Raw genomic sequence first — 21,219 nt, forward strand, 5'->3', positions numbered from 1 at the left:
TCCCCCTTTTACTTTGAGGGAAAAGTTAAAAAATATCACTTCAAGTAGGCCTGATGAGATTTAGTTTATTTTTTAACTTTTACGGTTATTTGCTACAAAGCGATAGCAATGATTTTGTACCAAATGACTTTCTGTCCTGCGGAGGTGGGGGCGATCCCGTCGGTGCCGGTGGGGCCGAGGGGCGGGCGCCGGGCTCGGCCCGCCCGCGGCTCCCGGCGCGCCCCGCGCGGCCCAGGACTACAAGTCCCGTCATGCCCGCGGGCCCGCCCGGACCGGCTGCATCCGGGTCCGGCCACTGCTGCGGGCGACTCGTCGCCATTACGGGGCAGCGGCGGCCGAGCCGGGGCCGGTGCGGCGCCGAGCAGCCGGTGGGTGCCGGGGTGGTGCCGACCCCTCGGGCGGCAGCAGCGCCGGGCCCCGCGGGGCTCCGTGAGCAGCTCTTCTTTCCCCCGCGCCCGGAGCCCCGCAGGCCCGGCCCGGCCTCCCGCGGCCTTCCCCGGTTCGAGCGGAGCAGCGAGAAGATGTCGCCATGAAGGAGGCCGAGTCCGCGCTGCGCCGCCCCCGCCGGTCGCCCCCGCGGGCCATGAGCCTGGGCCCCCGCCGGCTCCGCCAGCGCCCGTCGTGCCCCCCCGCCCAGGGCCGCCGCTCGCCCGGGGCGCCCGTTGATGCTGCAGAGCCCGCCCGGCGCCACCCCCGCAGCCCCCGCCATGGACAAGAGCAGCCCCTGCGGCTCCGGTGCGCCCGGATCCTCGGCCGGCAGCAAAGGGCAGCAGCCGCGGTCCGCCTCGGCCGGGCCCGCCGCGGGGGAGTCTAAGCCCAAAGGCGGTGAGCGCTGTGAGGGGGCTCCGCGGGGAGGGGGCGAGCGGGGCACAGACGGCCTTGTGCCCCCCTTGGGTTTGTGGTGAGGCTCAACTTCGCCTCGGCGGGTTGTTTGTGTCTCAGCTGCGTTTAATAGGCGGCGTTTCAGGTCACTGCCTGTTTTTGGTTTCTTTTTCCTTCCTCTTCCGGCTTTGCTCGCTGTTTGGCGAGCTGGGATTCCTGCTCTCCTCTTCCTTTAAGGATTAATGCTTTATCTTCATTAGTATTGGAATAAGCAGCTTGAGCGCTAAAGCCCTGGTGCTATAGTAAGACCATACATTCCCCAGTGCCTGTGAACAGAGCCCTTAACTTTATCTTGTCCCTGTGTTGTTACACCTCCCCGAGGGGGTCTGGTGTCGCGCACAGCATTCCCCTCGCCCCCGTGTTTCAGTGAGCTGCTTTGGGGGAGCTCGGGGCTAGCTGGCTGCTGTTTGCTCCTCTGGCATGCAACCCAAAGTGTCTCACCTGGGATTGCAAACAGCTGGTTCTGCTGACAGAGCAGTTTGTCAGAAGCCAGTGTGGTTCCTGTCGTCATTTCAAGGTAATACTTAAGCCCACATAGCTCTCTGAACTTGGTTAGGAAGTTAGGAAGAGAGTGAGTGTGTGAGGGTCCCTGGCAACCTTTTTTTTTTCTTTTTCTTTTTTTTCCCTAAAACCTATAAATGGGGCAGTAGTGATTAAAATTGGTGATTTTAGTCCTGGAAGTATGTGAGAGAGTGTCAACAGGTTGCTACACCACCATTGCTGTACTAATTTCCTTCCTCCTCAGTGGTTTGTTTCAGCTGTATTACTTGAGGCCTCTGAGAGAGTAGGAGTGCAGTCCAGAGGGTTAAGAAAATAAGTATCTTGGAGGTGTTTGTTGACTCCTTTTTGGACCTTCTAAGCATGGTCATGTCCTGGGTAACCAAGTATTACCTGCTCTTCACCTGTATTAATTGGCGTTCTCCAGGATTGACAGAAGTGGGACATGGGAGGTGACTCACCCACAGCTCCCCAGGTTGTGGTGTAACTGTGCAATTACAATGAGATTTTAACTTCGAATTCAAACACTTGGAAGTCTTTTTAAGAACTTTTTCTGTCCTTGTCTTGCCAAGAGACACCTCCTCACTCCAGCTTCTTTTATAGCGGTGTGTGATGCTCTGTGGAGGATTGTTCACAGAATGCAAACATCTTTCAGGAAGGGGTTAAGATGATGTGTGCTGGGGCTGGTATCCCTTCGTGTAGAAGACACAGTATCTGGAGGATATCTGAGGAAGGATGTAAAAGGCCTGTTGTTCCAGCCCAGAATAAAAATATTAAGTGATTTTTGTGGAGTACCACCCTTGACAGGTTGGAAATAATGGCACTGGTAGCACAGGAGCAGTGGGGAGAGGAAGCCTGATGACTGTTCTTCTCTACTCCAAACTTATAATTAAATAATCACTCAAAGTTTTTAAGACTTTTTTTTTTTTTAATAAAACAGTGGAAAAATTTGTCATAGCATAATTCCACTTTAGTGATACTTGTTTCCAAACTACAGTGGAGGGAGAGGGATAAAAGTTTGTAAGACTTTTTTTTTTGTTAATAAAACAGTGGAAAATTTTGTCATAGCATAATTCCACTTTAGTGATACTTGTTTCCAAACTACAGTGGAGGGAGAGGGATGAGTTGCTTCCATTACAGGGCATCAGAGAGAGATGGACAAATTAGAATCTCTTTTCATAGTAGTAGATATTTATTTAGGAATATCTTAACTGGAGGCTACTGAAAACTAAAACAAAAAGATTCTCTTGATGAACTTAGGGCAAACAAGTACACAGGATGCAGCTGGGCAAAACTGTGGCTGTGTTTTCATAGCTGTTGGGTGTAGGACACTGGCATGTCACCATATGGAATCTTTTTCTGGAGTTCCTTATCACTGTCCTTGTAGCTGATGTGGTGCACCCCTTTAAGGACAGGTATAGGACGTGTTCTGGAAATCTTGCATCTCCTCTGCAATGGCAGGTAATCCTGTGGACCACAGACCTTCCTCAGCTGGTCACTGGGTTAAATCCAGTCAAGCTCTTGCTGTTTGATGCTTTCCAAAGTTACCTGCTGCAGCTGTCCAGCTGAGGAAATGAAGAAATGCATGTTCCTGAACCCTTATGGTAGCTTCCCTTTCTCTTGCAGTGCAGCTGGAAATTGGCTGAGTACTGTATTCCCTTGTATTTGTGGAAGCTTGATTCCTCCTATCTTTCAAATTTGGCCTCGGAGACTAAATTAAACTGAAAGTTTCTAGCAGAAAAGTTTCTTTATGTTGTATTAGTGTGCCAACAGGAATCACATCCAATTAGAGTGGAATAAAGTAGCTAAGGCAAAGCAGGCTTGTTGGGGTTCTCTGCAGTGCTGTGGAGCTGATGGGCAGTGTGAGCTGTCACGAACCTTCCTGGGCCTTATCACAGCCAGAGTGAGCCTGCTTGGCTGGGCTGGGAGCTCGGTCACCTCCTGCTCTCTGGGATGTTTGCCTTGGCAGCAGCAGTGGCCTCAGTGTGCTTTCATGAAACCACCCTGTGGCTTTAGTGTGATCCAGACCCCTTATGCAATGCTGCTGGCTTCAGCACAGCTCAGCAGAAAAGAGGGGAAAAAAGGTGGAAGGAAACAGTAGTTCTCACCCCAGCAAGCCAGTAGTGCAGCTCCAGTGCCCAAGGGGTCACCTACAGCTGCTTCTAATGCTGTGAGCTTCATCTCCCCTCTCTGGATCTTTGGAGATACAGGTCCTCTAGCAGCAGGAGAAACCACAGATCTCAGGGCTTGCTCCAAAATGCCAGAAGAGTTTTATTGGTAGTGTTTTTAAATTATACAGGCAGTATTTTCATAAGTATTTTGGAGTGTGAATGGGTAGATAAATCCACATAACTTGTATGTAGATTATATATATGTATAGTTAGATAGATTAGATGCCATGAAAACAGCAAAAGGGCTAGCTGAGGACCTGGGTGAAGAGTAAGTACCTCACCAGCACTCTGACTGTTGCTAACTCCTCATTTGCCAAAAAGAAACAACCAAATCCAAACTTACCCTGCTTAAAACTGGGATTTCACAGGAGAGGATGGCAGTGAGACTCTTCTACTTTTCTCCGTGCCAGAGTGCAGCCTGTCCTACCCTGTCCTTTGTGGGAGTGCTGGGATGGATGATAGAAAGCAGAGCTCCCTGACGTGTGGCATGCTGGAAAGGTTGGAAGAGACAGCATTGCTTAGATTGAGGGTAGGGAAAAGCTGTTCCAATTTACAGCTGCCTTCTCCAAGCTCCTGGCTGTCTGCTGACCAACTTCATTGCTTCTCTGATGGACCAGGCTTCAGCTGAGGTCAGTTATTCTTGTGGTGGGGGGTGGAACTGCCCATCTTTAAATCAGGTCTGAAGCATTATTAGACTGTTGTAATGTCCTTTTAAAAAAGGCACAAGTGGAGAGTTCTTTCCTATAAAATGTGAGCGTCACTGAAGTTACTCCCAGAGGCTCTAGGAGGTGCCTTAAAAGGACCTACAGTATGACAGGAATGTGTGTAAACCATCTGACTGACAAAGTTGGTGGTGAGTAACTCGATTAGAACTTTAAGTGGTAGGAGATTCTTCTGTCAGCTCCAGGGCTGAGCTGTTCCTTGTTCAGGGACTTGTAAACACCCACTTTAGACTGACTTTTTTTGAGTTGTTTCTTTCCCCCATTTGAAAATGGCAGAGAAACTGCAAAGTGGTACAGGCACAACGGGCATGTGCCCCTCTAGTGCATTTGCTGAAATTACAGGTTTGAGAGAGTGGCTGAGCTGACAAGTTCTGCTCACGAGTAACTTAAGGAGTAGTCTAAACTGCTTCAAATGTACTTAATTTTTTACCAGAGACTGAGAGGTGTTGGTTATTCCTTCTTCCCTACAAGTATTCTCAAAAAAGGTGTGTCTAATCATTCAGCCAGACCTGGTCACACCCTCAGTGCTTGGCAGCTTCTGGTGTGTTTTTTCCTGATAATGCTCAAGCCATGTCCTTTTAGCCTGATGTGCATTAAAGCACTGCCAGCTCTGCAGGCATGTGTTTGAGTTACACAGCTGTGGTTCTGACAGAGTAGGTTTAATTCTGAATTAAAGGATCAGCCTTTTGAATAGCAGAGTAAATTACCAATTCTGATGATGAAGTTTGTCTGCAATATGGGCCTGTCACATCGTGTGAAAGTAATGATAGTGTTCTGTTTTAGCTGTAGTTGCACCCAGAGAAGTCTGACAAGTGCAAGAAACAGCAGACCAGCACAGAACCTGGTTCAGCCACTTTTATTGCTTAATTTATTATTTTGAAGTTGGATCCTCAGTAATATACAATAACACATCCTGTTCTCAGCTCACCTTTTCTGGGGAATGCAGGTGGAAGAAAAAACTTAAAATAACAACAAAAGATACTTTATGTGGATGATGCCATTCCAGCTGTTTTAAATGCTTGGGTAGATGGGAAGGGGTGCTGGGAAAGGGAAAAACTGGGAGCACTGGCAATGAAACTGCCCATGTGAGAAACGTGATCCTGAATCACAGTGATGTGTTTGCCTGCCACGTGAGATTCATGCCAAGGGCTGGGGAGGAAGACTGCAAAGTGGGAAAAGGGAAACTAATAGGCTTTTATGAAGTGCAACTAGATACTGTGTGAGGTCTTGCTGTTTGTGTAATGTTTACTGAGTATCCAGAGTGACTTTGGGGCTGGCTGGTGTGGGTAGATGTCTTGTGGAGCCTGAGGAGTTTTGTTTCTGAGCTTATCACCGTACCTCTGCTACAAATAAAACTTGGGGCAGGTGCTGGAAGTGCTGGGTTGAGCACCCAGCCTGCAGCCTGTCGTGTCCTTGGGCAGCTCTGATCTTGTGTTAAGGCTGCTAGAAATACTTTCATAGTATTAACTCTGTTCTGGCAGTTTGATTTAGCAGCTGTTGAGGCACAGAACACCCCTCTAAAGAGCTGGATTGATTTTTCTGCTCTTTATTTCTGCAGTTTTTTGCTTTGTGCTTCACCACTGTGTCCTGTGTTAGGGTCAGTGGTGTGCCAAGTACAGCTTTTGGCAGACAGTTGTTGCATAGGTTGGTGGACTTAGTACTTAGATCTTAGGTATGTGCCCTGCAAGGCCACAAAGTGTTTGGTTTGTGCTTCAAGATCAATTAGCGTTTTTTGGCCTGATGACATAAAAATATTTTTAAAATAGAATTAGATCTGCTGGGATTTTTTTAAGCAAAAAGTGCAGAAGTGATTGAAAACAGGCAATGGAAGCCTTTAAGAAAGATGCAGGCAGTGGTGTATTTGTGCAGTGTATTTTATGTGTGAATAAATAGGATAAATTGTGTGGTTTAGGCAAATTAAATGAAAAAAAGAACTAGTTGTTGTCAGTTCTTATAACGGGGTATGAAGATGTGGTATATGATGTTATATAACTTAATGTACCAGGTAATACACTGATATCTGGTGGTGGCAATTCCAAATCTGGAAAAAAGAAATTCAACTTTTTTTTAATAAAAGGTGAATCACAGCAAATATATTCTTTAAAACTCTTTGACCAGCTCTTTGGGCAATGATGGGAATGAAGTTGTTTGGGTTGTTGGGGGAATTTAATGTCCTGATATGTCCACTATAATGTCCACTTAAGATGGTGGCTGAGGTGAGCTCATCTCTGAGCTGAGGTGCTGAATTTAGCTGAGGTGCAGTACTTGAGGCCAACTCTGAAGCTGATGATCTGATTTTTCTTTTATTTTCTTTTCAGATGGAAAGAATGCCAGTGGATCCAAACAGCGTTATAATCGTAAAAGAGAAACTTCATATTCAAAAAATGAGAACTTTTCCAGTCAGTCCCGTCGCTCCAATTCACAGAAAAGCAAAGCTTTTAACAAGATGCCTCCTCAAAGGGGAGGCAGCGGCGGGAGCGGCAAAACTTTTAGCTCTTCTAATGGTGGACGACGAGATGAGGTGAGAAGTGTAATGCATGACTCCAAGGCCTCCTCTCTTGGGATGAGAGGATCACCCTGACCTGCCTAGCTAGGTCTGCTCTGCTCACCTTGGGAAGGGAGAGAGTAATAAGGGGTGCTAAGATTGCTGAGATGCCAGAGGGAGTGTGAGCAGAGCAACTTGGCAGCTACAGAAGAGGAGTGCTCTTAGCTGTGCTCCAAGCTGATAGCAAAATGCTATGTGAGGAATATGTGCCAAGATGTGTACACATGGACATGGGTTTTCTGTGAAAATAGTGACACAATTTCACTGCCCTGTCCCTGCTGGCCACACTATTTTTAGTACAGCCCAGGTGCCACTGGCTGCCACATGGGTTTTCTGTGAAAATATATAGTGACACAATTTCACTGCCCTGTCCCTGCTGGCCACGCTGTTTTTAGTACAGCCCAGGTGTCACTGGCTGCCTTGCCCACCTGGGCACACCTGGTTCATGTTCAGCTGCTGTTTACCAACATCCCCAGGTCTTTTTCTGATGGTCTTTTCCAGCTGCTCTTTCCCAGGCCTGGAGCATTCCAAGGGGCTGTGGTGACTCAGGTGTAGGACCTGGCACTTGGTGTTGTTGAACCTCGCATCAGTGGTGTTGACCAGTCAGTCCAGCTGTCCAGATCCCTGTGCAGAGCCTTCCTGTCCTCCAGCAGATCTGCATTCCCACCCAGCTTGGTGTCATATGTGGGCTTGCATGGAGTGCCCTCAGTCCCCTTGTCCAGATCATTGATAAAGACATCAAACAGGACTGGCCCTAATACTGAGCTCTGGGGAACCCCACTCGTGGGGGCTCAGCTGGATGTCACCCTCTGTCCCTCTGCTCCCTGGGCCCAGCCATCCAGACAGGTTTTTTATGTGGAGTAGTGTGCTTATCCAAGGCATGGGCAGCCACTTTCTTCAGGAGAATGCTGTGAGAAACTGTGCCAAAGGCTTTTCTAAGCTCCATGCCGACAACATGCACAGCTTTTCCCTCATGCACTGTGTCACCTTGTCATAGGAGGAGATCAGGTTAGTCAGGCAGAGCCTGCCTTTCATAAACCCATGTTGGCTGGGCCTGATCCCCTGGTTGTGCTGTATACTCTGTGTGATGGCTTGAAGGATAATCTCCTCCATAACCTTGCCCATCACAGAGGTCAGATTGACAGGCCTGTAATTGCCCACATCCTCCTTCCAGCCCTTCTTTTAGGTGTGTGTCATATTTGCTGACTTCCAGTCAGCTGGGACCTCCCATTTTGCCAGGGTTGTTGGTAAATGATGATCATTGCTGGCAGCTCCCTCAGTCCCCGTGGGTGGATCCCATCCAGCCCCATGGGCTTGGGGTGTCTGAGTGGCACAGCAGGGCACTGACTGTTTCTCTGGAGTATGGGGCTTCATTCTGCTCCTTGTCCCAGTCTTCCAGCTCAGGCGACTGAGTACCCTGAGGTCAACTGGCCTTTCTATTAAGGCCTGAGGGAAAGAAGGCATTAAGTGCCTCAGCCTTTTCCTCACCCTTTGCTACTGGGTTTCCTTCTGCATCCAGTAAAGCATGGGGATTTTCTTTAGCTCACTTTTTGTAGCTGATGTATTTATGGAAACATCTTTTTGTCTTTTACAACAGTGGCCAGATTAGGTTCTAGTCAGGCTGTGGCCCTTCACTTCTTTCCCTGCACAACCTCATGACATCCTTGTAGTCCTTTTGAGCTCCCATCCCTTCTTCCTCAGGTCATAAATTCCTTTTTTTCCTGAGTTCCATTTAAAATTCTCTGTTGAGCCAGGCTGCTCTTCACTCATTTTTTGGCACAAGGGGACAGCATGTTCCTGTGCCTTTAAGATTTCTTGAAGTATGTCCAGTCTTTTGGACTCTTTTGCCCTTTAGCACTGCCTTCCAAGGGACTTTGCCAACCAGTCTTCTAAACAGGCCAAAGTTTGCCCTCTGAAGATTGATTGTGTCCACCCAGTTCAGGGGCACAAATTTACAGGTGATAGTGGTATTACAGAAGTAATTGTATTGGCCTTGCTGACATCAGGGTAGAACCAGATTGAGGCTTTTGTGCTGATGTGGATCTAAATACTATAGAGTGTTTGTGGGCTTTAACTGATACTCTGGTTTTTCAGTGTTGATGGATGAGCAGCACTTCTCACCTAGATCACTTGCTGAAAATTCACCTGCTGCCTCTGCTGAATTTTGATTTGTTACTTCATTACATGAAAATTAACCAAAACAAGTACAGCCTGTGCAAACAGTAATCAGGCTTGTATTACTGTCTAAAGGAGTATTGTCAGGATTTGAACAATTTCTTATTGACTATGTTTTGCCAGCTTTTACATGTCTTTGTGGTTGTTTTAACTCTCTCCTCCTTTTGCTCAGTGTGGGGTAAGAGCACTGAGGTCTCACTTTCAGATTCTCAGGCATTTCTAACTGCACTGCTTGATTTGCAGAACAGGGATGGGAGAAGGTGAGTGAGTAGATGCTGCATGTGCTGTCACTGATGGGGCCTGGATGTCCACCTGTACTGATGCCTCTGCTGTAAACTCCAGCATTTTCTAACAAATGCTGTTCTCTCTTAGGTAGCAGAGGCTCAACGGGCAGAGTTCAGCCCTGCCCAGTTCTCTGGTCCCAAGAAGATTAATCTGAACCACTTACTGAACTTCACCTTTGAACCCCGTGGCCAAGCAGGACATTTTGATGGGAATGGACATGGCAACTGGGGGAAAAGGAACAAGTGGGGGCATAAACCCTTCAACAAGGAGCTCTTCCTGCAGGCCAAGTGAGTGGGAGATCCATGGGGCTCTTAGACTTCTGCAGAGACATGGAGCTGTAAGGGGTGACAAGCCAGGGAGTTCTCTTTGGGCTTGACTAATTGTCTTGTCTTTTCCAGGATGAAATTACCTTTCTGTAATGTTTTTAGTGGTAATGTCTATATTTTAAAGGGGTGTTGTCTTCACCTATTTGCAAGATATCTGTTGGAGTGAGTCCTTTAGATACAAACAAAAATCCTCTGCTCAAATTCTCAAGCATGGCTTTGGGACATGACACTCCTATTTGGGAATATCTGTATAGTTCCTTATAGAAGATGGTTGGTTTTTTTTCCAAAAGTTGGTTTGTTGTGATAGAAGTGATAACAGTTGCTAGATGAAAGTTAATCTGAATTTTTAAGTCCCAAAGGCAATTACTTATATGGGTCTTAGTTCTTAAAATGCTGATTATTTTGTGGGCCCCAAAGTACATAGTATAACCCAAATGATGATCAGTATGGTACCTAGCAGCTGAATTCCTTTTTGACTGGAAATTTCCCCAGAATTTGAAGTGTGTTCAGGACATCCTATCTCTGATAATATTAAAGATAAAAAGTATTTTCAGCATTGATGCTTCTGATTTCTCCATAAGGTTTTGTGGCTTATTGTAGTGAAGTCTATTTGCAGGAACCCCATTAGTTGTAGTTCTTGTGACAAGATTTTTCCCTTTGTGGATTCCCTGTTTTTTAATAGATCCCCATTGCAGCTGACTGTTTCCTACACGTTTCTGGAAAACCAGTCTGCCTGGCTGATTTTGTACTTACTGTGTGATGTTGTGTCTAACTGAAATTAGACACACCTGTGTCCTGAAAATCTGGTTGTGAACTGAACTCTTGATTTCTTGTTGATAGAAGTTACTGACTGCATCCAGCAGTTTTCTGCTGGACAAAGAAGAAGCTGAGAGAGTCCTATAGGATAGTTTTTAGAAACAACTGAGTGGATCATCTGTCTCTTTGCCTTTCCCCAGCTGCCAGTTTGTTGTCTCTGAAGAACAGGACTACACAGTCCACTTTGCTGATCCAGATACCTTGGTCAACTGGGACTTTGTGGAGCAAGTGGTCAGTTGTGATGGGCTAGATTTTTTTTTTTTCCTTCGTAAGAACCTCAACCTGTCTTTAACTACCTCTTTCCCTCTGTGATGTTACATAAAACTCATCTGTTTTTGAGTTGAGGCCTTTTCTGTCACTCCCACAATACTGGGAAAGATCTGTCATGGAATACATTATGAAATACTTTCATGACAGGAAAAGAGAAGTGCTAAAATCTATTAGGAAAATTAGCAGCTTCTTCTTGCTTTCGCAGATGGGAGCTCATCAAAAATAGTATCTGACATTCTGTAGACAGAGTCCTTGTGATTGAGATATTAACAGAAAACTTGGGCATGAGTCCACAGAAGAGGACTAGAGTGTAGAATTTTGAAGAATTATTCTGTGCATAGGTGGCCTATCTTGCCTAGCAACAAAATGGAAAATCTCTTGAGAATTGTGGTCAGATGTTTTGGGTTGCCTCAAGCAGCAATTTATATCTGCCAAGACAGTCTGGTGCATGGTGTAGGTGGAAAGGAGATAGGCTTACTGTTACCTGCCACTACAAGAGAGCTGAAAACTCTAGGTGCTTGCTTGGCAGTTATGTCTCTGCCACACAGAGAAGCTACCAAAGTGTCTGACTAGACGTAGCATTTTCATGGAAGTGGGTAAGTTCAGTCTCACAGTTCCACAGGGCTGCACAAGTGTGCTTGTGGGAGAGGCCACAGAGCTCGCTTGCCTTCTCACTGTCTGAATTCACATAATAAGGATGCTGCTAATTCTTAGAGATGATGAATACCTGAGGGGAAGTGTGAGAAGACTCACTTTTTAATGTCATTTGAGCAGAAATAAGCAATAAAAAATAAGACGGGTTGCCTAGAAGGTTATTCCGTGTGGAGTCTGAAGGTGTTAGTTGACAGTGCACCAATTTCTTGATAAATAAACAGAGCCTAAAAAGCTGGAAGATCATATATTAGAGTAGATCTTACAGGTGGCTTATTCTGGATCCCAGGAACTGATTTCATAGTCTAAAACTTGTGCTGTTCTTCTCGTGTGCCATTTCAGCGCATCTGTAGCCATGAAGTGCCCTCTTGCCCCATATGTCTGTACCCACCAACTGCTGCCAAGATCACCCGCTGTGGGCACATCTTCTGCTGGGCATGTATCCTTCACTATCTCTCCTTGAGTGAGAAGACCTGGAGTAAGTGTCCTATTTGTTATGGCTCTGTTCATAAGAAGGATCTCAAGAGGTGAGATGATATTAATTAAATCATGCATCTTTTTGCGATGTTATTTTTACACTGCTGACCGCCTCCGTGCATTGCAGTGTTGTCGCTATGGAAACACGTCAGTATGCAATTGGTGATACCATTACAATGCAACTTATGAGAAGAGAGAAAGGTGTTCTGGTAGCACTGCCCAAATCCCAGTGGATGAATGTGGTTCAGCCTGTTTACATCAGAGGTGAGTGTAACTCAGCCCTGTTGGTTGGAATCCTGTTCCTGCCTGTGACCAGGATTTGTGTTGAGTCGATTTACCCTGGCTGCAAAACGTGGGGCTTAGCAGCAGAAAAGCTTAATGACCACACATTAACAGTAAACTCTGCTCACACTGTTTTACTGTCAAGGCTTTAACTTGTGTGCTGTGTCCCTTCAAGTGACTGAACTGCAGACTCCTGCCTTCACAGTCACTGCTTATAGTTTGATGTGTCCTTTGTATCCTGCAGTCATTGGTGTGACTCTTACTGCTTTTATTGGCTCTTTGGTGTCCTTAACTTTTTTCCTCCTGACTCATTATACAGCTTCACAAAAATAACTGTCTCTGTGTCTAAACTATTTCAAGGCTGTAATCTTCAACAAGGTTTTCATCATCTTCACTTATCAACTGAAGTCAGTGAATGCTATGGGGAAATAATCAAAATTATTGCAAACCTTATTCCAAACATCTGTTGCCTGACATCTTCAGTTTTCTCCAGTCAAGAGTGTGACTAACTCATCATCATCTTATCTGTTAGTATCGCAAAAATTTTGTGACTAAAGAAATAATTTTACTGAACATTGCTGCTTTGTGGGCTGTCTTGGCTCACTTAGTTTTGCAGTCACATTTAGGAAAGGCTGCATGTATTTAAACTCTCTGGAAAAAGTAGAGTCTTCTAACGTGTGATGATATCCAGCATGCAGGCTGTGGTCTTACAGGATTCTCAGTATTTGAAACTAGGGGACTTTAAGTCTTTTCATAAAACAAACAGAAGAACAAATACAGGATTTGAGAACACTCTGAAGCCAGGAAATTCACCACTAACTTTGTGTCTGTAGGCAAGGTTAGACCCTTGGAGAGTAGTGAATATAGGAATTGTGTTAATATGGGAGGCTGTGGTTGCTGTAAAGTAACAGCAGTGGTCACCTTTTGTTAAAGTGCAATTCTTTAGTTTACTGTTTCTGCTGTGCTTCTTGTAAAAACCTCATAATAATGTTGTGTATGGATTTTTAATACATATGGGCTTATGAACTAGTTTGAGCCAAGCCAGGGCTTTGCAGAAATTTCCAGCAGCAGTATTTTTGAGAAGAGAGGAAGAAGTTGCAGACTGCAGTGTTTCAGGAAGCTTTGACGCCCTCAAGGCTTCTCAAAGGTGATGCTCCTACAGTGTGGAAGTTTAGGCTTCATTTTTACTGATGTGGAGCAACTCAGTGGTGAAGTGGCAGATGAACTGCTGTGTGGGGGAGGTGTCAGCAGCTATGTGACACCAGCTTGTGATACAATGGTAATTTGTGGAGTCTCTATCTAACTCTTGTGGAGTGTTGTCTGCCCTGAGGGATTAACTCACAAAAGTGAGCAGTAACAAAACTTCAGAAGAAGCAGCACTCCAAACTAGTGGCTCTACGTGCAGATATTAATGATTTGGTGCTCCTTCTGTGCAGATGACCAGCACAGTCAGTATTCAAAGCTGCTTCTGGCATCCAGGGAGCAGGTCTTGCAGCTGGTGATCCTGGAGGAGAAAGCAGCATTACTGAAACAATATGAGGAAGAAAAACACACCCCAGAAGCCTGTTTCATTGAGGCAGCTATCCAGGAGCTGAAGGTAACAACCTCTTGGGAGCCTTTTAGTAGCTTTATTTTTAAGAGTGTGCTGGGCATCCTTGTTCTGCTGTGTGGATGGTGGTGTGTGATTATTCTGGTCTCTAGCAAGTTGCTGGTGTTTGCTGCTGGAGTAGCATTATACACCTTGGAGGAGACTGTAGCCTTTGGGCCCAGGCATCTGATGTGGTGTTCAGGATAACACAGCAGAATGGTTTTTAAGGGATGGTATTCCAGTAAAGGAATGCCAGGGCAAGTCTAAAAATAACTATGGAGGTGGTCTCCTTGCTTAAATGGCAAACTGAAACTTGATCCCTTTGGATGATCTCCAGGAGCGAGAAACAGCACTATCTGCTGACCAGGATAAAAACAATGGCATTGCTGGAATCAGTGCAGCTGTGGAAGAATTGGTCCTAGAAAGCTCCAAAGCTGTGGAGCCTGCTGTTTCCCAAGAGAAAAAGGTGGGTGACAAATCTGCTCTGGCAGATCCTGTTAACACTTAATTCTGCCGCCTCACACTGCAGTGTGTGGTGAGCTCGTGCCAAAGATTTTTGCAGAGATGATAATCTTTGATGTAGGTGGTGTGGTGCTAACTCTATCCTCTCTGCTGTGGCAGTGTGATGTGGAATATCTCTCTGCATTTGATGAGGAGCTTGTGGAGCCTTCCTCTGACCTGGCAAGTTCCTTTTCACCTCCTGTGGAAGTAGAAGAGGCAGTGCTGGATGAGGAGGAAGTACCCGAGGTGGACACTGTAGAAGAACCTGTTAAGAACACTGCAGAGGAACCAAATGTAGCTGAAACAAGCTGCCAAGAATCTAAAGATACAGTTAGCAGTGGACATCTTGGCAACTCTCCTTTTTACTATTTCTATCAAGGTCAGTGCAATGAAATCCTGGAATCATAGAGGCAGAGATGCCTCCTTTGAGACTCCCCTTGAGGAAGGAGTTTGTCAGTCCATTAGATGCAGGGAACCCCTGTGAAATAAAAGTCCTACAGGAACCTCAGAAAGGAGCTTTAATTCTATTCGTGGAGGCTGTCCTGAGGTGGGGAGAAGGGTACTGAAAATGAACAGGTAAGGAAGGAGTGATGATGATGTGTTGCCTTTCAGCTGAGGATGGGCAGTGCATGTACCTTCACCCTGTGAACGTTCGATGCCTTGTGCGTGAATATGGCAGCTTGGAGAAGAGTCCAGAGAAGATAACTGCAGCTGTAGTGGAGATAACTGGCTACTCCATGACAGAGGTAGTTATTTTATCTTCTTATTAGTTAAGGGCTTTGTTTTAGCAGGTTGGTCATTGTACAGGAGATTTTATTCACTTCAGTAGTAAGATATAATAAGTATGAATGAGTAGGGATGCTAATCTGTGAAGGGCATTTCTGGAAGGTGCTGGGCCTTATGTTGCTTTTGATAAGTAGGCTGCAGTGTAGATTTTTTTTTTTTCCTAGAAGGTCCAGTACAAAAATAATTGCATTGCAAGTCTGGTATTGCAGAATTTTCTTCCAGTGATGTGAGTGAGAAGGGAGGAAGAACATGAAAATCAGTAAGAAAGCTGGAGTAACTGCATCCAAGTCTGATTATGATGTAGCTGGTGGAGATCTTGGAATATTTGATTCTGACTCAGGGCATCCGTCATGTGTTTGTAGTTTTTAAAGTAACTATTGTGTCACTGGTGCTATTTTTTTCCATTTGATTTGATGAATATTGTGCATGTTCATCACCATGGGTGCCTCTAGTCCTTGTGGTGCTATATCACTCTCTCTTTATCAGGATATAAGACAGCGTCATCGCTACCTCTGTCACTTGCCCCTCACCTGTGAGTTCAGCATTTGTGAACTGGCTCTGAAGCCACCTGTCATCTCCAAGGAGACTTTAGAGTTGTTCTCAGGTTTGTAGTTGTTCTTATCCCTTTAATGGTAGAAAAGAGAACATACTTTAGAGCTTTACTCCTCTTGCCCCAAGTGTCTGGTGACTGCCAGACAGAACAGCCCCAGCTGATTGTTCATAGACAGCAGTTACAAAAAGAATAAAAAAATCCCAACTGCTTAGAAGAGCATATGTTGTTTGTAAGAATATTTCGTTACTAATGTGTTACAAGGTTGTTCTAGAGCTGGAGGAAACCTTGCCAGAGTATTGGTGTGGGTTTTTTGATATCCAGTATTCTACATTGCTCCTAGATGACCTTGAGAAGAGGAAACGTCTGCGGCAGAAGAAAGCTCGCGATGAACGGCGGCGAGAACGCAGGATTGAGATGGAAGAGAACAAGAAACAGGGCAAATGTAAGTGGTGATGGCACATAACTGGTGGATTTCCAGTCATATTTGGCTGCTGAGCTGATTTCTTGAGCTATAGGATGAACTCTGAGGCCTGTAGTTTGTAGCGCATACTTGGAACAAGATTACAAAGTATTAGGAACAATGTCTGTGTAATGAAAAACATAAGCTGTTCTAGTCAGGATGTTAAGTGATGTTATGCAATTGCTGCACACTTGTGCATTTTGGGAGAGATGGAGGGCATTCAAGGGCACAGCTATCTCCATGGTGTACATAGCTCTGTTTTTATAGTAATCACGATGTAAAGTGAAAAATGAAGAAAGCAAAAAAAGGCCTAGAAACTGCTTCCATCCAGCAGCAGGGCTTGTACTGGTCTCCAAATAGAGGGTGGAAAGAAATGAGTTGGCACCTCCTAGGCTTCTAAAATGACTTGCATATTGACAGTCCTCCCCCACGTTGTGTAGTGCTTTAATTTAAAATCTCTTTCTAGATCCAGAGGTCCATATTGCTCTAGAGAATCTGCAGCAGTTCCCTGCTTTTACCTCTTGCCCTGGAGAAACTACCAGTGTTGATCATCAGGGCTTCTGTCAGTCTCCTCTTGGCAGAAGCCCTGTGTTTCAGACAGGTGAGCATCTGGAAAAACACATTGCATCTAGCTCTTGATCATTCTTTTGGGATGTGTTGCTCAGGTCATCGTGCTGAACTTCTCAGTATTGATCAAAGACAGCTTCTTTTCAGAGAAGCTCAGCTGCTCCATCCCTGAAAGTGTTCAAGGTGAAGTTGGATGGGGCTTGGAGCAACCTGGTGTAGTGAAAGGTGTGCCTGCCCCGGCAGTAGATTGTACTTCAAGTTCCAGCCCAACCATTCTGTGATTCTATGATTCTTTCCTAGGCTGCCTATGAGATAATACACAAAAGGCAGACATGGTTAAGAAACATTCTGTTCCTTTGTCTGCTTTTTATTACCTCTACCTTGACAATATGAGATCTGCACTGTAGTTACCTCATCTTTTGCATGAGGCAAAAGAAAAGAAACAATTGCCCCAAAAAGGGAAGAAAATTGTGTTTGCCAGGAAAACACTACTGGCATTTTTTCTTTCTATCATCTCTATCTTCTCCAACACATTATTCTAAAATAAACCCACAAAAAGCACTCCCTCCCAGCTTTCCTAAATAATTAGACAAAACTGCTCAAGCAAACAGAAAAAACCCAAAAGAAAACCAAAAGCAAACTTAAATTTTCCTTAAATAAAAAGATGGAGAAAATTTGAGAGATCCCACTGTGTGACTGATGGATAGAACTAATGAGATCAAAATGAGTAATATCGTAGGATAATAAAACTTTATTTCTGTTACTTCCTGATAAGCAGCATAATGACTGCCTTGGCCAAATGCAACTGGCTTTAATTCTCAGTTCCTTTCTCTGTAGAGTCTATTCCAACTCCACTGTCACCTGCTGCTAGCCAGGTCAGCCCATTGCTCTGTGGAAGCTTGGAAGAAGAGTCTCCCTTCCCTTCCTTTGCCCAGGTAAACCTTGTAGCAGAGTGAATCTTGTCAGAATTTCCTGTCTAAGTCGGGGACTATAATTGCTTCCCCTACAAAAATAATGTGGGATAAATCTTAGGGAGATATCATAAGGTTTGAGTGCTTGAAGGGGTTTCTAGATTTTCTTGCCACTTAGGGGGTCTGCAGGATTGTTCAAGTATGCGGAGTTTAATCATGTCTTACAACTGTTTTGATAGATGTTGAGAGTTGGAAAGGCAAAACCAGAAACGTGGCCTAAACCTGCTCCAAAGACAAGAGGTAAGAAAATTTGATAGTAATACTTCAGGTTCTTTACCATGCTCCTGAATGTGAGAAATCTTGTAACTTCAAAAGAAGGATCTGGAGTGTGGAGGAGCATTTGTGTGGTGAAAGTTTTGTACAGCCTTCTGCATCTCCTTCCCTCTGTCAGATGAGAACACTCTGGCACTCCCTGTGCCTGGAGAGAGTGATGGAGAAAGTGACAGCTCTGACCGGATACCTGTGCCCAGCTTCCAGAATTCCTTCAGCCAAGCTATTGAGGCAGCCCTCCTGAAACTGGACAAACCGTCCACAGCTGATCATTTATCAGGTAAAGGGCAGGGGGAAGGACAGGAAAGCTTCCTGAGGTGAAAAAAATTAGTATTTCCCCTTCTTTCTCTCGGAGAAGTGAAAGCAGCAATTTTTGGGGATCAAAAATTGGCCAGAGAACAGTTCTGAAAATTGTCAGGTTGTGGTTTCTGAACAGCTTGACTAGGGCTTCTGTCACTTAAAGCAGCCTCTTAGTGGGAGCTGAGATCTCCAACTAGCAAAGAATCCTGTTAGGACAAAGATGGCTTTTGACAATTGTGTTGGCCATGTCTCTACTGGAACTTAAAGCTTTATCCCAAGGAAGTTCAGGTTATACATTTCTAAACTGAAAATACCTGAGCTGCTGAACTACCACTTCAGTTTGACCAAAATGTCGAGGTAACTGCTAGCTGAAATTTCAAACTGGGGAATGTGAAACAAATTGAGGTGAACTTAACCCTGGTGCTGGCTGGTGAAACACTTTTAATGCTCAGTTCTCATGTTTAGCTTTGGCTTCTGTTTGGAGACTGCACTGGATGATGGAGAGAATTGGATGGGAGGGCCTGGGAGTTTCAGTGGAATGTCTGCTCCAGTTGTGGTTTTTTTGGACACGTATCAAAGTGATACTTGTTGGAAAGGCAAACTGCTGGACACTGAGGTCCGAGGATCTGCTGTTGAACAGCAACTTTACAATCATTTAGGCATGTTTGTAATTGTGTTTCAGTGTGATGGAGTCTCCCTTAGTTCATCTGCAGTAATTTTTTTGTTAAACTACCCTGATGTTCAGTGAATTGATAGTAAATGTTGTGGATCTGTAAAAGCCACTTAAGCTAGGGAAGACCATTTATCATTTCTGTGTGATGTTCCTGTTGCATTATAAGAATGACAGTATCATTTTAATTCTTCACAGAGGAAAAGGGAGGCAAGAAAAGAAAGAAACAGAAGCAGAAGCTATTGTTCAGCACCTCTGTTGTTCACACCAAGTGATTCTGCTATTCAAGAGAAGTTTCCTCTCCTGGTTTTCTTTTAATTTTGCTTTGTTTTGCTGCTATAGTTTAAGTATTTAAATTTGAACAGCCTAAACTTGTTTTTCCAGGACTTCTAGGGGCTTCAGGAGGAAACCATGACAGTATATGTTGAAGTAACATGTTTTGATTCCAACTGCTTAATGAATTTATACTGAAACAGAGTTTTGGAATTAACAACCCAGAGACAAATCTGCCAAGGCTTTATTTGCTGAGTCACTCCTCTGGGCATGATTAGCAGTGTGAAAGTCCTTACAGGTGTGTGGCACTGCCAAAGTACTGCAATATTACCCAAGAGAAAAGGCAGAGAGCCTTTATTTTCTTGTAATTATTCATGGGCAGAAGTCCAGCTGACTGACAGTAGTGCTGTTGCACTAAAGCTGTCAAACTGCTCTCTTGAGAAACTGGTTTTGGCTGCATTGGATACAGGCAAAACAGCTTATTGGCTTTAGAGTGTTAGCTGCTATATCTGTTCTTTTTCTAAAGAGCAAGAATTCCTCCTGTTCTCCTGGCTTGGAAAGATAAAAAGCTGAGGTGAGTGTAAAGCAGAACTTGGCTACTTGGTTTTAAAGTGGCTTGATGATTTTTGTATTTCAAAATGGCACTAGCAGTAGAAGGAACTTCCTGACTTCTCTCAGTTGTTCAGGTCTGTTTTAATGTGGGTGAGTGAGGCTGCTACTTTTTGTTTGTTTTTTGCCAACCATGGGCTACTCATTCTTTTTAACCTGATCATCTAGAATAAACACTCCCCTCTAGGGCTTCTGGTAACCTTCTGAATGATGGTTTGACACTGGCTGCTCTTGAGTTGGAACAACAACTGATAGCTGAAGTCTGTAGATAACTTTTACACCCCAGCAAGAAACTGGGGTTCTCTTGTACTGGGATAAGGGCCAGTACGTGCTTGGTTCTGGGATTTAAGTTGATCTGTGCTATGAACGTGTCTCCTCTGGACCCCTCCCTGCTCTTTCTTTGGGTGGTCACATTCTGCACTGCTTGTGGTTTGATTTGAGCTACTGAGTTAAGTGGTGTGGATTTTGTTGAATAAATGAATTTTAGGTGTAACGTACCAGTCAAGGCCAACAGTTGCAATAAATCACGCGCACACACACAGTGCTGCAGCTGAACTGTCACAGCAGTGTGGAGCCCTAGAACATTGCAGAGACTCACAATTTACCTTCCTGCTGGCAGAATTAATTGCAGGGCACTGGTAAAAAGTACCACTGAACATAGGGAGGGAGACTGACCGTGTCTTCTGTTGTCTTCAGCCCCAGTGGCACAGGCTGCAGTGTGCTCTGTCCCTCTGACACTGGTCTGAACAGGAAGTGTGTGTCTGAGGCACCTGGAGTCAGGTATTCCAACACCACTGGCACTCTGTGGTTGTGTCCCTGTTTAAAAAGCTGATGTCAGTACATGGGTGCTTCATTTCAGAGCAACAGGCTCTACATGTGTGCCTCATGGGAAGCTGGTACCAGAGTCCATCACGTGTGGCTGTAAACCAGAAAGAACAGGAGAGGGGGGAGGTAAAGAATACTTCCAACTGCTACAGGAGGACAGAGGAAACACCTGCAAGACATTCTTTGAAAGCAGCTTGACTTCACGCTTGGTCACAACTAACCCCACTCAATGAAAGACAGTACAGCTTGTCAGGGGACTGCAAAGAAACTAAGACAAGATGCCTGACAGTGGTAACATGTCTTGCTGTCAATACTTTAAATGCATATGGGAAAACAATTGGTGAGGGCAGAGAAAGCAACTAAGAGAGATTCAAATATGCAGTGAAGCGTGTTTACAGCAAGTCATTTTAAGCTAAGGAACAGGAGTAACTACTTAAGTGTCTAACCAGTATCTGTTGTGTTCTGTTATCTCTGCACATTTATAGTCAACTTTTCTTTGCATTGGGAAGAGAGAATAGCTGGAGCTGGTGTACTCACCTCCACATGTCACAGGCACTAGGATAAGGGAAGTGATATGGGCAAGGCAGGCTGTCCCTGCTGCAGGGGCTGTCCCCACAGGGACAGCATCTTCAATTGTATCTTGTTTTCCTATGGATTCGAGATAATACCAGCAATGCTACTTTCCTGTAACTGATTGGTGTAAACTTAATAAATATCTAAGCAGTACTTGTACCTATGAGTTTTAT

At 44.9% G+C, this 21,219-nt stretch overlaps 1 protein-coding gene across 1 annotated transcript; it reads left to right on the top strand.

Moving 5' to 3' along the window:
- Positions 1–253: 253 nt before the first annotated feature.
- RNF10 (ring finger protein 10) lies at positions 254–21,199 on the top strand. Its single transcript, XM_041420252.1, has 17 exons — positions 254–825; positions 6,592–6,794; positions 9,366–9,565; positions 10,561–10,651; positions 11,684–11,868; positions 11,946–12,082; positions 13,537–13,697; positions 14,026–14,154; positions 14,310–14,568; positions 14,802–14,935; positions 15,462–15,579; positions 15,869–15,970; positions 16,455–16,589; positions 17,393–17,490; positions 17,706–17,766; positions 17,918–18,076; positions 18,965–21,199. The coding sequence occupies exons 1-17, from the start codon at positions 666–668 to the stop codon at positions 19,039–19,041; spliced, it is 2,409 nt and encodes an 802-aa protein (XP_041276186.1). The 5' UTR covers positions 254–665; the 3' UTR covers positions 19,042–21,199.
- Positions 21,200–21,219: the final 20 nt, after the last annotated feature.

Source organism: Onychostruthus taczanowskii, unplaced genomic scaffold, assembly GCF_017590055.1.
Source record: "Onychostruthus taczanowskii isolate IOZ18803 unplaced genomic scaffold, ASM1759005v1 scaffold64, whole genome shotgun sequence".
In the NCBI taxonomy this organism is placed as follows: Eukaryota; Metazoa; Chordata; class Aves; order Passeriformes; family Passeridae; genus Onychostruthus; species Onychostruthus taczanowskii.